This window comes from Pseudophryne corroboree, chromosome 5 (genome assembly GCF_028390025.1).
Source record: "Pseudophryne corroboree isolate aPseCor3 chromosome 5, aPseCor3.hap2, whole genome shotgun sequence".
Classification (NCBI taxonomy): Eukaryota; Metazoa; Chordata; class Amphibia; order Anura; family Myobatrachidae; genus Pseudophryne; species Pseudophryne corroboree.
The window spans coordinates 649,229,486-649,245,939 of NC_086448.1; the positions used below are offsets into that span (position 1 = coordinate 649,229,486).

The window sequence follows — 16,454 nt, forward strand, 5'->3', positions numbered from 1 at the left end:
TTCATCTAAAACAAATTATATACATTTTTTATTTAAATGTGCAAATGTGGTATTAAAAACTGTAGTAGTGCATCATTTATATGGAAATGTACTGTGACTATGAAACACTGACATACATTTGGGGCAGTACGGATGGTGTAATGGTTAGCATTACTGCCTCACAGCACTGAGGTCATGGGTTTGATTCCCACCATGGCTCTACTTGTGCAGAGTTTGTATATTCTCTTTGTGCTTGCGTGGGTTTCCTCCGGTTACTCCGGTTTCCTCCCACAATCCAAAAATATACTGGTACTGTAGGTCAATTGGATCCCAACACAAATTAACCCTAGTATGAATGTGTGCTCGTGTACATGTGGTACGGAATATAGGGGGTCATTCCGAGTTGTTCACTCGCAAGCTGCTTTTAGCAGCTTTGCACACGCTAAGCCGCCGCCTACTGGGAGTGAATCTTAGCTTATCAAAATTGCGAACAAAAGATTAGCAGAATTGCGAATAGACACTTCTTAGCAGTTTCTGAGTAGCTCCAGACTTACTCGGCATCTGCGATCAGTTCAGTCAGTTTCGTTCCTGGTTTGACGTCACAAACACACCCAACGTTCGCCCAGACACTCCTCCGTTTCTCCAGCCACTCCCGCGTTTTTCCCAGAAACGGTAGCATTTTTTAGCACACACCCATAAAACGGCCAGTTTCCGCCCAGAAACACCCACTTCCTGTCAATCACATTACGATCACCAGAACGAAGAAAAAACCTTGTAATGCCGTGAGTAAAATACCTAACTGCATAGCAAATTTACTTGGCGCAGTCGCACTGCGGACATTGCGCATGCGCATTAGCGACTAATCGCTCCGTTGCGAGAAAAAAATAACGAGCGAACAACTCGGAATGACCCCCATAGACTGTAAGCTCCACTGGGGCAGGGACTGATGTGAATGGTCAAATAGTCTCTGTAAAGTGCTGCGGAATATGTGTGCGCTATATAAATAACTGGTAATAATAATAATAATAATAATTTAACATTTCTCTGAATAACAATTTATGTTTCTATACAGACTACTGCAGTAATATAGTAATCTGACATATTCTGAATTATACCATTTACATTTTTAAATTAAATTTTTTGTTTAATCCATCAGATGTTGGTCATACATTGGTAATTTGCGCAGAGGAAAGCAACAACTTTCCCTCGGTGCCAACTGTGACCGGATAGCTACAATTCAGCATGAGTTCCTCCATTCACTGGGGTTCTGGCATGAACAGTCCCGTTCAGACCGAGATGATTATGTCATTATAATGTGGGACAGGATCCAGAGTGGTAAGAGATCATCTTGTACATTTTATTAGCCACCTTTTATACAGGAACTATATGCCCAGTCAGACTGGAAAGATGCAGGTTGCCGTTATTGGATCTCATATACTGGATAATAAAGTTACAGGCAATAAGTCATTTCAGAAAGTTATTTACATTTTGCTTTTTGAAACCCAAAATATCTATTTTTAATGAAAAGTTGTGCATTTATAATGCCCATCCCATACATGTGTTATACAAAAATGAATTAGTATGTGTAGATATGATTCTTGTGTTAGAACTGGCATACTGTAAGTATCTGTAGCTTGATATAAAATGGGCAGAACAATATACTTTAAAAAAATGAAAGTGAAAAAACAACCTTTAAGTCCATGGAAGACACATATGTATTGCGTCCATAAATATTCCAAGACAAAATGAAAATCTTTGCAGTATTAGCATATAAGAATATAAAAAGCATAAAGCAGGAAAGACATCGAACACAAACTACTAAAAACAATAATAATAACAAAAACAACAGCCTAGGAATACTAATATATCTGATGAATATTTAAGTTTTTCATGTGCAATTTAAATACATTTGTTTTACATTGTCACATTGAAATTCCTTTGCTTTGCACTGTGAAATATGTATGTTATATGTATGTTAAAAAGTATGTTACAATGTATTAGCATTAACATATGTTGTCTAGATATTGACAAATTGCTGGTCATCAGAGTTAGGTAGACAAACACCAAGTTGAATTGCTCCTCGTGTCTATCTTTGATCTCCCTAAATTAGTTATACTGCATGCATTGAAATAAGGAATACTTTCACAGTGAGTGATGTGGAGTTAAACACAAGTCAGTTTTGTAGGCGTATTCACACTGCGCATGTTCCGTAGCTTATCATATGCAACTATTGATGATTCATAGTCACACACAACTTCATTGCATCTCCCCTTGTGTCAGAGAGACGTTGCGGAGTGGTAATGTGGCCATGTTTAGAGAGAGGGTGCAGATGGAATTGTGGGCTATGCAGAGTTTTATGTACATGTAAATCCGGGTGCTTTCAGTTGTATTCTTTGCTGCACCAAGGGTGGGACTGCTGCAAGTACACAGTGATAATCATGCTGGCTATGAAGCCATGCGTACAGATGTGGACCTCAGCCATAGTGATGTGTACACTTACGTACACACAATGCTGGAGCAATTATGGCAGACTGTCAGTGGCGGTACCTACTTACATTTAATAGGGGGGGGGGGGTGCCGCTGCCAGGAGAGGAGAGAACAGCCCAGCAATGGATTTAGGAGATGCCAGGACCGGTGCATGCGCAGATGCCGTGGTGTGACTGCACATGTGCAAACACCCGGACTCTATGGACTGCATCACCTGCAGCCTATAGAAGCTGAATTGGGCTGTGCCAGAGGGAGGAAACACCTTCCAATGGGACTGCCTGTAGTGTCTTGGACTGACAAGAAGGAATTCCAATTGGATGCCCCTGCTAGTCACAGTGAAGCCAGTACAGTCACTGACTGCGTCTAGCTCACTGACATTGAAGGGGTGGTGAATTTTAACTGGGGGGGCTGCAATCCTGCAGCCCATAGGTAAAATCCACCACTGCTGACTGTGCATCATCCCCATAATGGTTTATGTACAGTTGGTTGTAGAGTTATTACATACTGTACCAAAGCTTGTGCTTAATACCTGCAACTCAACACAATCATGCATGACTCCAATATTTGAGCACCATATTTCAGTAGATGTTTGGATCTCAAATTACTTTTAACTCAATAAGCCCCATGGACTGAATATTGCCATTGGTATTTACAAAAAAAATGCATCACTATACTTAACTCTCATTATAGTTCCTGTAAGAATATGCAGACTGCTTAGCAGGACAATTACAGGTTGAGTATCCCATATCCAAATATTCCGAAATACGGACTTTTTTGAGTGAGAGTGAAATAGTGTAACCATTGTTTTTTGATGGCTCAATGCACACAAACTTTGTTTAATACACAAAGTTATTAAAAATATTGTATTAAATGACCTTCAGGCTGTGTGTATAAGGTGTATATGAAACATAAATGAATTGTGTGAATGTAGACACACTTTGTTTAATGCACAAAGTTATAAAAAATATTGTCTAACTCTAAAATTACCTTCAGGCTGTGTATATAAAGTGTATATGTAACATAAATGCATTCTGTGCTTATGTTTAGGTCCCATCACCATGATATCTCATTATGGTATGCAATTATTCCAAAATACGGAAAAATCCGATATCCAAAATACCTCTGGTCCCAAGCATTTTGGATAAGGGATACTCAACCTGTATTTCAAACATGAACATACATTTAAGGTTCTGACAAATTCAATTCACTATAAAGATGGCAGATGGCTAAAAATAATTGACACAGGGAAGATTTATCAAAGCTTGGATAGAGATAAAGTACCAACCAATCAGCTCCTAGAATTTCTCAAATGCAGCCTGTAAAATGACAGGAGCTGGTTGGTTTGTACTTTATCTCTCTGTACTTTATTTCTCTCCGAGCTTTGATATATCTTCCCCTTATACAGATGGAGCCTCGCTCATCCAGCGTTCTCTGGTGCGCCTAGGTGCTCCAAGGTTAAGGAGCATAAGCCTTTCATCTATTGTTCTCATCTGCAATACAATACAGAGAGAACAATACATCAGGGGATTAAGTCATTACAGCAGGGGATTAAGTCCGACAGCACTGGCTCAGTTAATCCTATTAAAGGGACAGATGAGCAGGGCTCCATCTGTACTTACAACTAAATAGTAGTGTCCTGTATGAGGAATCCAAGCAATCATTTCATTTGCAATTTAATTAATGACATAGTACGATCGTTGGGATGTACAGTTCTTTTAGTTAAAGATATGTCTGACAATTAAGTTTGCAAACTCGTCACCGTGTGCTTGCCATGGCAGCACTGGTCAGAAACCTCAGTATGGTTTGGTGATGTTGGCATTTCAGTGTTCCACAGCTGTGTTGGTGTTTATCTACGCCAGTGTCTGGGCTATTTCACACATTACGGTTTTGACCAGACGCAAAAAGCCATCTGTTTTTTTCCAGTGTGTGTTTTTTAATTAAGTATTGTTGCTATTGGGGGCTTTCAGACAGCATGGTCATGGCATGGCTGCCGGTTTGCAGCCGGATCTACCCACTGAAATGTCCAGCTGCCGGGCCGTGGCCATGCCGTTCCTGAAGGCAGTGTAGTATGTGTGTGAATGGGAGCTTTCACACACAACGGCTTTTTTCTTCTGCTGCTGCATATGCGCACAGCAGTCAGCACGGCTGAAAGCCGTTGTGTGTAACAGGCTCTGCCAGCCAGTGAAAAAACGGACGACTTTTGTACATCTTTTTGCCATACGGACAAAACCTGAGTGTGTGAAATAGCCCTCTTCCTGACTGTCATCGATTATTATCTGTGAGTGTTTTGGTGTGCTGTTGCGAGAATGGCGGAACTTGAATTAGAGCAACAAATTAACATTACATTTCTTGTTAAACTTGGCAAGATTGGAAGCAAAATCAGAGAGCGGTTAGTGCAAGTTTCCTGGGATAATGCCATGAAGAGAAGGGGTTGAGGCTGGGTGACTGGCGGCCAGCATACCGATGCCGGGATCCCAGCTGCCAGAATGCCGGAAGGGGGGCGAGCATAACAAAGCCCCTTGTGGGCTTGCTGCGCTCGCCACGCTGCGGGCTCGGTGGCTCGCTTCGCTTGCCACAGGTTCTATTCCCACTCTATGGGTGTCATGGACACCCACGAGTGAAAATAGTCCTGGGCCCCCTGCCAGAATTCTGGCGGCTGGGATCCCGGCATCGGTATGCTGACCGCCTGGATGGTAACCACTTCCCAAGAAAACAGAAGCTTACAAGTGGGTGAAATGTTTTTATGAAGGAAGAGAAAGTGTCACTGACAAAGAGAGATCAGGACAGCCAGCAATGAGCAGAACTGAAGAAAACATTGCAAAAGTTCATCAAATTGTGTGTGAATATCGTCGGTTGACTCTCAGGAGCATTCTGTAGCAGAGCATGTGAACATTGACAGAGAAACAGTTTGGAAAATCTTAACTGAGGATCTCAACAAAGAACAAAAGCAAAGAAGAGTCGAAATTTGCCAAGATCTTTTGGAGAGACAAGATGACATTATGGGTCGTGCCATCACAGGTGATGAAACATGGGTCTACCGATTCAACCCTAAAATGAAGGGGCAAAGTGCACAATGGAAGACTGCCAATTCTCCACGACTAAAAAAGTTCCTTCAGTCCAAATCAAGAGTCAAAATTATATTGATCATTTTATTTTATTTTTATATTAGAGGGATTGTTTATTATGTGTTTGTACCAGCTGGACAAACAGTCAACCAAGTTTACTGTTTTGAAGTACTGAAAAGGCTGCATGAAAAAGTTAGATGGAAACGACCCAAACTTTTTGCCAACAAGGAGTTCTGAAGGCTAATCCGTAAAACCAGGTAAAAAATAGTTTAGAAGGGTGGACTACTGGCGTCTGTGCATAGCTTCCCAAGGGAAGTACTTTGAAGGGGATCCCCACAGTGATATTCGGCAATGTGGTATGTAGCACTTTTGCCGCAATGAGTTTGCAAACTTAATTGTCAGACCTCAAATTAAGTTATTTTAGCTTTATGGTTCCTTGTTTAATGACATTTGACATTGACTGATAATTATGAGTTTCTGTATGAAAAATAACAACATCTTGCTTTATACAGGGACGCAGAACAATTTCAATACATACAATGATTCACGGTCCAATTCCCTAAATGTCCCATATGACTACACATCTGTTATGCACTATAGTAAGACAGCCTTCCAGATTAGCAATGAACCAACTATTGTTACTCGGATACCAGCTTTCAGTGATGTGATTGGACAAAGGATGGATTTCAGCGACTATGATCTTGAAAAGCTCAATCGGTTGTACAACTGCAGTAAGTCTCTTTAAGGCTTTTTGTATATGTATTTACAACACTGGTACAACTGAGGGGCTATAGGATACCTAATGAATAAAGTTTAATATTATTTGCTGCAGAGTCAATGGGTAGTGATAAAAACCAATAGGTAGCAATCTCAACAATTTTTATTCTTTATATACTGTATTAGGTCCCAGTCCTTATGGTTTGTGCCATCACCCAAATATGGTTTTATATGACATTAAGGGCAGTTCTTCATCAGAGTCTGTGAACTTAATATAAGAATATTTGCCAATGGAAATATTTAATAACAATAATCTTATTTAATCAGAATTCAGATATACCTGATGTACCTAAATAAATAGATTTAAAGGAAATATACTGACTTATACCATTTATGCAAATCTGTAAGATCTGCATGGTAAAGGGTAATGTCTCTCAAAGTACTAAGTACTCGACAGTTCAGATAACACACACTGAGACTTCAAATTCTAGTTGATTGAATTGAGACAAAATAAATACTAACTTATTAACTGTTTCGACCTTCTTGTTACTGTAGATTTAACAATATAAATATTTCTAGAATATACCATTTTTCCCCACGATGCTACTACTGGAAATCTCTTATTCACTCACTCACTCACTCACTCACTCACTCACTCACCATCTCCTGCCTTTATTCATTCTCTCATCATCTCCCACTTTGACTTTATTCATTCTCTCATCATCTCCCGCTTTGACTTTATTCATTCTTTCACCATCTCCTGCCTTTATTCATTCTCTCATCATCTCCCGCTTTGACTTTATTCATTCTCTCATCTCCCACTTTGACTTTATTCATTCTCTCACCATCTCCTGCCTTTATTCATTCTCTCATCATCTCCCGCTTTGACTTTATTCATTCTCTCATCATCTCCCGCTTTGACTTTATTAATTCTCTCACCATCTCCTGCCTTTATTCATTCTCTCATCATTTCCCGCTTTGACTTTATTCATTCTCTCATCTTCTCCCGCTTCGACTTTATTCACTCTCACCATCTCCTGCCTTGACTTTATTCACTCTCTCACCATCTCCGGCCTTCATTTTATTAACTCTTTCATTATCTCTTGCCTTGACTACTGCAGCCTCCTACCTGGCATCCCCTCGCATATCTAGCCTTGCTTTAATACATCTTAAATACTGCAACAAGACAGATCTTCCTGTTTCATCTCTCCACATCTCCTGTGCAAATTCTAGCTCTCCATCTCAAGAATGCAATACAAATTACTCGCCCTTACCGACAAAGTCCTCAACAATGTTAACCCTTTATATATCTGAAATCTCATCTCAAAATGCTTTCTCTCTTGCCCTCTCAGATCTAGTGCTGACCTGTAACTTGTTTCTGGTACCTCTCACTGCAGCCAACAAGACCTCTTTTGTTCCATGACCTACTTATGGAGTTCCCTGGCACATTTGATCGGACTCTTCCACGTTCTTAAAATCTTTAGACACCCTGTAAAAATATCTCTTTATTGGCACTAATCCTTCTTCCATCTATTATGCTCACATTAATGCACGCTTACAACTATCCCATCTTCACTCTGAGTCTTCTTCCCATGTTACATGAGCAGAGCCTTCAATACCCATTGCTATCATTACTGCATTTATTGTTTTTCCCTTTTATGTCACTGTTTTATGTATGTCCTGGCCAATAGGAGTTACCGACCTCACATCTCTATTTCAGTTGACAATATGACAATAAACCATACCCCTCATGTATTTACATTGGTTGCCTATTTCTATTTTTCAAAATGAAATATAAATTATTCTACTTACAGTACACATAAAGCTATCAACCAAACTACACCAACAGACATCTCATCGCTTATCTCAAAATATCTCCCATCTCTACCCCTCCACTCTGTGCAAGATCTGCGTCTCTCCTCCACACTCAGTACTAGCTCCCTCGTACAAGACTTCCTTCTAATCGCTAAACCTTCAAGCACTCCATGAAACTCAGCTCATCAGGCAAACTTATCAATCCAGAACCACCCACATAACCACTGTAAGCTAGTCTAATAATTATCTCCCTTATACACCGCATAACTTCACATATGCGATAGGATGTAATGTAATAGAGTCTGAGATCACTGGAGGTGCGGGATGTTGGATGATCCCGGATATTTTTTTAAAGGGACAATCACTTATAAGGCACGGTTTTGCATTGTAAGTGATTGTCCCTTTAAAAAAATGGCTGAGATCGGCCAGCAACCTGTACCTCCGGCAATCTCTGACTCCATTACATCCCACCAATGATGATCTCTTTACGTTTACACATCCCGCTGATCCCAAGACAATATTGCTGTGTGACTGGACAATATAGCCCACCGAGGACCTCTGCAATCTGGCTATTTCCTATTTTCCTATAAATTGTACGCTTCTGTCTTGTCTATTCTTGTTCAGTCTTGTTGTATTACTTTGTTCCCAATTGCAAAGTGCACCGGAACATTCTGGAGCTATGGAAGTAATTGCTAATAAATAATGCCCTGTATTCCCCACTGTCTGGCACTGCGGAGCCTTACATATCTATGATAATAAAAAATAATAATAATCTAACAATAATAAAAGTGTCCGCAGTATCAACATTTGCAAATAATTTACAGTGTACACTACTCTCATCTGTGTAAACATGGGTGAGAGGAGGTTTGTTTCAGTAACACGAAAGGTCCTGAAAATATTTAAATATGTATTTGTAGTTATTGTGACATGAACTACAGACTATTGGGCCACCAATGTTTTCTTTAAATATTAAATTATATTGTTATGGTCACCATGACAAAGCACTGATTCCGTGTTCCCTGTTTAGCTAAGTTTATCAGTTTCTTGGACACGTGTGATTTTGAGTACAACAACATCTGTGGAATGATACAAGGTACAGAAGATAATGCTGATTGGAAGCATGTTCTCCAGGCCCCTACAGGACCCAGTACTGATCACACTAACCTGGGGAATTGTAAAGGTAAGCAACTTCTTATCTTCTAACGTAGTGTATTGCTAGAATCTTTGACCTGACACGGTTTGCTTGAAGTTATGCATTGCAAATTCCTGTTAAATTTTACACAGGTTTTACCCAAGCACCATGATATATTTAAAGTGCAAGATAGTGAAACAAGGGGGTATATTTACTAAGGTCCCGATTTTGACCGAGATGCCGTTTTTTCTTCAAAGTGTCATCTCGGGAATTTACTAAACTCAAATCTCGGCAGTGATGAGGGCATTCGTATTTTTTTTGTAGTCCAACAAAAAAAATACGAATGAATACACCATCGGTCAAAACGCGGCTGTTTAAGTATGAATCTCGGTAATTTACTAAGAAGTGCAAAGCAAAAAAAAAAAAAACACTGCCGTGAAAAAATACAAATCGTTAAAAAGTGCTAAAAAAAAACAGACCTGCTTTTTTGATCCGTGTTTGGATAGGCATGCAAGGATCCATGAGATCCGTGCATGTATATCAGTGGGAAGGGGTGGGAAAGTGTTAATTTTGTGAAAAAAAATTGCGTGGGGTCCCCCCTCCTAAGCATAACCAGCCTCGGGCTCTTTGAGCCGATCCTGGTTGCAGAAATATGGGAAAAAAATGGACAGGGGTTCCCCCATATTTAAGCAACCAGCATCGGGCTCTGCGCCTGGTCCTGGTTCCAAAAATACGGGGGACAAAAAGCGTAGGGGTCCCCGTATTTTTAAAACCAGCACCGGGCTCCACTAGCTGGACAGATAATGCCACAGCCGGGGGTCACTTTTATGTAGTGCCCTGCGGCCGTGGCATCAAAAATCCAACTAGTCACCCCTGGCCGGGGTACCCTGGGGGAGTGGGGACCCATTCAATCAAGGGGTCCCCCCCCCCCAGCCACCCAAGGGCCAGGGGTGAAGCCCGAGGCTGTCCCCCCCATCCAATTGGCTGCGGATGGGGGGCTGATAGCCTTTTGTGAAAATGAAAATATATTGTTTTTAGTAGCAGTACTACAAGGCCCAGCAAGCCTCCCCCGCATGCTGGTACTTGGAGAACCACAAGTACCAGCATGCGGCGGAAAAACGGGCCCGCTGGTACCTGTAGTACTACTACTAAAAAAATACCCAAAAAAAGACAAGACACACACACCTTGAAAGTAAAGTTTTATTACATCCATCCACACAAACATACATACATACATACATACTTACCTTATGTTCACACGCAGGTCGGTCCTCTTCTCCTGTAGAATCCAAGGGGTACCTGTTGAATAAATTATACTCACCAGCTCCAGGGTCCCAGGCTCCTCGTAGCATCCATTTGTAATCCACGTACTTGAATAAAATAAAAAAACGGACACCCGAGCCACGCACTGAAAGGGGACCCATGTTTGCACATGGGTCCCCTTTCCCCGACTGCCAGAAACCCACTCTGACTTCTGTCTAAGTGGGTTTCTTCAGCCAATCAGGGAGCGCCACGTTGTAGCACCCTCCTGATCGGCTGTGTGCTCCTGTACTGACTGACAGGCAGCACGCGGCAGTGTTACAATGTAGCGCCTATGCGCTCCATTGTAACCAATGGTGGGAACTTTCTGCCCTGCGGTTGACCGAAAGTGACCTCACCGCTGAGCAGAAAGTTCCCACCATTGGTTACAATGGAGCGCATAGGCGCTACATTGTAACACTGCCGTGTGCCGCCTGTCAGACAGTACAGGAGCACACAGCCGATCAGGAGGGTGCTACAACGTGGCGCTCCCTGATTGGCTGAAGAAACCCACTTAGACATCAGTCAGAGTGGGTTTCTGGCATTCGGGGAAAGGGGACCCATGTGAAAACATGGGTCCCCTTTCAGTGCGTGGCTCGGGTCTCCGTTTTTTTATTTTAATCAAGTACGTGGATTACAAAAGGATTATCCGAGGAGCCTGGTACCCTGGATCTGGTGAGTAGAATTTATTCAACAGGTACCCCATGGATTCTACTGGAGAAGAGGACCGACCCTCGTGTGAACATAAGGTAAGTATGTATGTATGTTTGTGTGGATGCATGTAATAAAACTTTACTTTCAAGGTGTGTGTGTGTGTATTGTCTTTTTTTGGGTATTTTTTTTAGTAGTAGTACTACAGGTACCAGCGGGCCCGTTTTTCTGCCGCATGCTGGTACTTGTGGTTCTCCAAGTACCAGCATGCGGGGGAGGCTTGCTGGGCCTTGTAGTACTGCTACTAAAAACAATATCTTTTCATTTTCACAAAAGGCTATCAGCCCCCCATCCGCAGCCAATTGGATGGGGGGGACAGCCTCGGGCTTCACCCCTGGCCCTTGGGTGGCTGGGGGGGGGGACCCCTTGATTGAATGGGTCCCCACTCCCCCAGGGTACCCCGGCCAGGGGTGACTAGTTGGATTTTTGATGCCACGGCCGCAGGGCACTACATAAAAGTGACCCCCGGCTGTGGCATTATCTGTCCAGCTAGTGGAGCCCGGTGCTGGTTTTAAAAATACGGGGACCCCTACGCTTTTTGTCCCCCATATTTTTGGAACCAGGACCAGGCGCAGAGCCCGATGCTGGTTGCTTAAATATGGGGGAACCCATGTCATTTTTTTCCCCATATTTCTGCAACCAGGATCGGCTCAAAGAGCCCGAGGCTGGTTATGCTTAGGAGGGGGGACCCCACGCAATTTTTTTTTAAGTTTTACAGTGTTTATTTAAAAAAAAAAAATGAACCCCAGCATGGATCACACAGATCCGGCCGAGATTCATTTTGAAAAAGTCGGCAGTGTTTTGCTAATCACTGCCGTAAAAAACAGAAAAAAAACACGAATGACATCGACATCGGAAAACCCGAAAAGGCAAAATACGGCAGCTTAGTAAATTAGTCGTAATCAATTCAAAAAGTTGCAATTTTACACTGTCGATGTCATTCGTGATTGAACTTTGACCTTTTTCCGAAAATTACGAATGTTAGTAAATATACCCCAATGTCTTTGTGTGATTGCTTAGAAACACCTCCAGTGCTACCAAACACACTGGAAGTGTATATAACCTATTTTAAAGACATTAATACACTATATGACCATGAATATGGTTTAACGCCCCCCATCTCGATGATCAAGATGTTGTCAGTCAGAAGACCGGTGCCAGTATCCCGAAACTGCTCAGAATTTAAACGCTGGAATCCCGACAGTCAGCATTCTGACGTAAGTAAGGGGGTAGGGGGGGTTAGGCACTAGGAGGAGAGTTAGGGTTAAGATATGGGAGGGGAGGGCTAGTGTTAATCTGCAGGACAGGAGGGTTAGAGTAACGGCCGATATATCGCTGGTCCATCAGACAGTGTGTACCAACATTATGTCTGTGAACACTGTCGTTCACAGACATATTGCGTCGGTCCTGCAGATATACTGGTGCATCATTCTGTATGTAACCCGTACGCTTCCTGCACAAGCCGGCAGTGACTGACAGCACAACTGGGTGGCGCATGTAAATGCCCGCCCAGTTTGTGATGTCAGTCAAGACGGATCGGGCAGTGTGTATGCACAACACAGTGAATGGTCCGTCTGTAGATATAGCTGCACATCAATTGATCTGCAGACATATACGCCAGTGTGTACCCAAATTTAGGCAGTAGGGGTAGGGTTAGGATTAGTCTGTGGGAGGTGAGGGTTAGGCTGTAGGACAGAAGGGTTGGCGTTAGGCATTTTGGGGAGGGTTATGGTCAGGCTGCGGGACGGGAGGGTTAGGCACTGGGGGGAGTGTTAGGGTCAGGCTGCGTGGAGACGGTTAGGCACTAGGGGGAGGTTTAGGGTCAGGCTGCGGGAGGAGGGTTAGGCACTAGGGGGAGGGTTAGGGCCAGGCTGTGGGACGGGAGGGTTAGGCACTAGGGGGAGGGTCAGGCTGCGTGGGGAGGGTTAGGCACTAGGGGGAGGGTTAGGGTCACACTGTGGGGGGAGGGTTAGCAACTTAGGGGGAGAGTTAGGGTCAGGTTGCGGGCGGAGAGTTAGGCACTAGGAGGAGGGTTAGGGTCAGGCTGTGGGATGGGTGGGTTAGGTCAGGCTGTGGGATGGGAGGGTTAGGGTCAGACTGTAGGAGGGGAGGATTAGGCACTAGGGGAGGGTTAAGCTATGGGACGGGAGTCAGAGTTAATTTTATCTCCATATATTAATATGATGACTGGGGCTTGTATAAGTATTGATGGGTTCTCCAGAGACATGTGTAAAAAGAGGCAATACTCAACAGACCTGTTTTCAGTCAAGTCCGACTCTGCAGTCTCTCAGACACAGCAGGCAGGCAAGCAGGCAGGCGGTTGGCTTACTTTTCTGCCTCTTGCTGACAGTATTTGTACTGGCTCCTCCATGGGGCTGAGCACCACCTGCTGTGAAGATCACCAGCCAGTCCACCTCCTAATCAGGACCCTGACGCCACACAGCAAAAATAAGTGTCAGCGGCGCGATGGCTGCTTTCAGGGACTGAGATCTCCCTCATTACGAAGCACTGTATCAGAAGAGCTGCCTCTGTGGACAACCTCCGGTAGCTCCGTCATCCACTCTCACAGGAACCGCCACTGCCCTCCGGCAATGCAGCTCCCTCTTACTCTGGCAGCCTCGGTTTCCACTAATGTCCGGAGGCACTTTTGACTGTCCGCGAGCCCCCTTCTCCCCGCATAGGTCTTGTGCTACTCAGGAGCCGGCACACAGCTGACAGTCCTGCTGGATCCCCACACGCTGCCTGCACCTTCGCGCCCCGCAGCTATGGCCGGAGAAAGTACTGTCCACACAACCTGTGGTGGACGGCAGGGTCCCTGGGAGATGGAGGCCCAGGGTAATGTACCCCCTGCCCCCCCCCTAATCCGGCTCTGGTTAAAGCACATTATACATATTGCACCAGGTAGAGCACGTTATACATTGTGCGCCAGGTAGAGCACCTTATACACATTGCACCAGGTAGAGCACGTTATACACTTATACATAATGTGAGCCCTCTTGTTTTTTTATGACTCCCACTGTTTTGAGCACAAAGGGGTCAGTGCCACCCTACACACACAGGTCATCTACACACAAACACAGGGATCAGTGACAGCCTACACGTCACACACACACAGGTCACCTATACACATAGAAAAAAGAAGATTAAATAGAGGCGCTCATTTCATTTTGACACTGTGAAGTCCTAGTTCTTTCACAACCAAAGAGTCAGATAAAGATATAAAATAAATATTTATTATCAAAATAAATCAATATAAAACACACTTTGTTTAGAACAAGCTCATATGTAAAATATAATGCGTGATCCCTATCCTCACTGAGTTGCCACGTGTATTAAAATTTAAGGCTCACATAAATTGCATGTATTGTTTCAACAGACAATGGGGGTAATTCCAAGTTGATCGCAGCAGGATATTTTTTTAGCAGTTGGGCAAAACCATGTGTACTGCAGGGGGGGACAGATATAACATGTGCAGAGAGAGTTAGATTTGGGTGGGTTATTTTATTTCTGTGCAGGGTAAATACTGGCTGCTTTATTTTTACACTGCAATTTAGATTGCAGATTGAACTCACCACACCCAAATCTAACTCTGTCTGCACATGTTATATCTGCCTCCCCTGCAGTGCACATGGTTTTGCCCAGGGCCGGTTCTTGCCCTTGCGGCGCCCCGGGCAAAAGTTAGGGGCGTGGCTTAACATGGGGGCGTGGTCAGTCACGCCCCCCATTTGTAGCGCCGCTGAAAAAAAAAAGAAAAAAAAAAAAGTATACTTACTGTACCCCGCTCCTGTTTCCAGACCCTGCAGACCGGCGCCGCTCTTCTCCTCGGATCTATGGGAGAGACGTCAGTCATGACGTCTCTCCCATAGCACAGCATAAGCGCTAGAGGTCAATTATGACCCCTAGCATCTATGCCACAATGCTGTGCGGTGCGCGATGACGTCATCGCGCACCGCACACCAAAGGTCCTCTCCATGAAGGGAAACTAGACGCTTAGCGTCTGATTCCCTTCAGAGCGGGGGAGGACCAGCGCCACGAAGGGAAACCAGACGCATAGCGTCTGGTTCCCTTCTCACAGCGGGAGGGGGGGCACAGCGGGGGGACACTGCTGGGGTGCACACTGACAGTGGAGGATCTTGCCATGGTGCGGCGCCCTCCGGATGGCGCCGGCGCCCTCCGGAAGGCGGCGCCCCGGGCAAAAGTCCTGCTTGCCCGTGGCAAGATCCGCCACTGGTTTTGCCCAACTGCTAAAAAATTTCCTGCTGCGATCAACTTGGAATTACCCCCAATGAGAGCAATGATGCAGACTGAATGGCTGACGGCAGTCCAAATGTAGCGACTATTGCAACACTGTTGCCAAGACTGCTATATAAAGCTGTTTAGCTGTTAAATGAAACACAGTTGCTGAATATGAAAAAGAATACTGAGGGCAATTATAGGCTCAAAATTATTGGGCTGTATTGTGAATCGCCTCAGAGTTCCAGAAGCCGGTACATAAATGGAAATAGAGTGTTGAATTAGCTCTCCAATAGGGCTAAAGGACCCGAGCGTCCTCGGGTAAGTCCAAAATGCCCAATAGGTTGTAGAGTTGGAGGGTTTGTCCGTGCAGGCCGGAATCCCACTGTTGTAAGCTTATTTCCCCTGGGCGTGCACCGCCCGCTGCAGTGTGTGGGGAAAGACAGGTGTGCGGCTGATTGAATGGAAGCTGCTACAAGGATCCAGCGTTTTGTGAATCTCCTCCAATACTCCCTGGGCGCGCACCGTCCGTTGGTAATAAGAGGGAGAGAGGCTAATGATCGGCCACTACAGCCGCTTGGAACTCACACTATACACATACACTCAGGTCAGTGCCAGCCTACACACACACACACACACACACACACACACACACACACACGTCACTTCCACAATCAGGGGTCAGTGCCAGCCTACCCATAAACATACACACTGAGGTCACCTATACACACACACATAGGAGTCAGTGCCAGCCTACACGCACAGAAGTCACCTACATACACAAACACACACGTCACCTACACACAGAGGTCAGTGACAGCCCCCCTTCCCAACTGATCAGTGACAGCCCACAATAACACCACACAGGACAGTACTAGCAGCCTACACACAGTGCCAGCCTATGGAGCTGCTGAGTTTACCTTGGCACCGGCCACTCCTTCTCCTCCTCCAGCCTCTATGAGCTCCTCGCTGCCCCAGGCCGTCAAACTCCCCAGCAAAAGTTGCTTTCCGTGCCA

The 16,454-nt window shown here is 44.3% G+C and overlaps 1 protein-coding gene across 1 annotated transcript in view; it reads left to right on the forward strand.

Moving 5' to 3' along the window:
- The window catches only part of LOC134929649 (meprin A subunit beta-like), a 118,662-nt gene that overhangs the window by 38,650 nt on the left and 63,558 nt on the right, over positions 1 to 16,454 (forward strand). Inside the window, exons 7-9 of the mRNA XM_063925229.1 lie at positions 1,136 to 1,314; positions 6,044 to 6,262; positions 9,091 to 9,243. Of these exons, the coding sequence (XP_063781299.1) occupies positions 1,136 to 1,314; positions 6,044 to 6,262; positions 9,091 to 9,243 (551 nt within the window). The remainder of the gene's footprint in view (positions 1 to 1,135; positions 1,315 to 6,043; positions 6,263 to 9,090; positions 9,244 to 16,454) is intronic.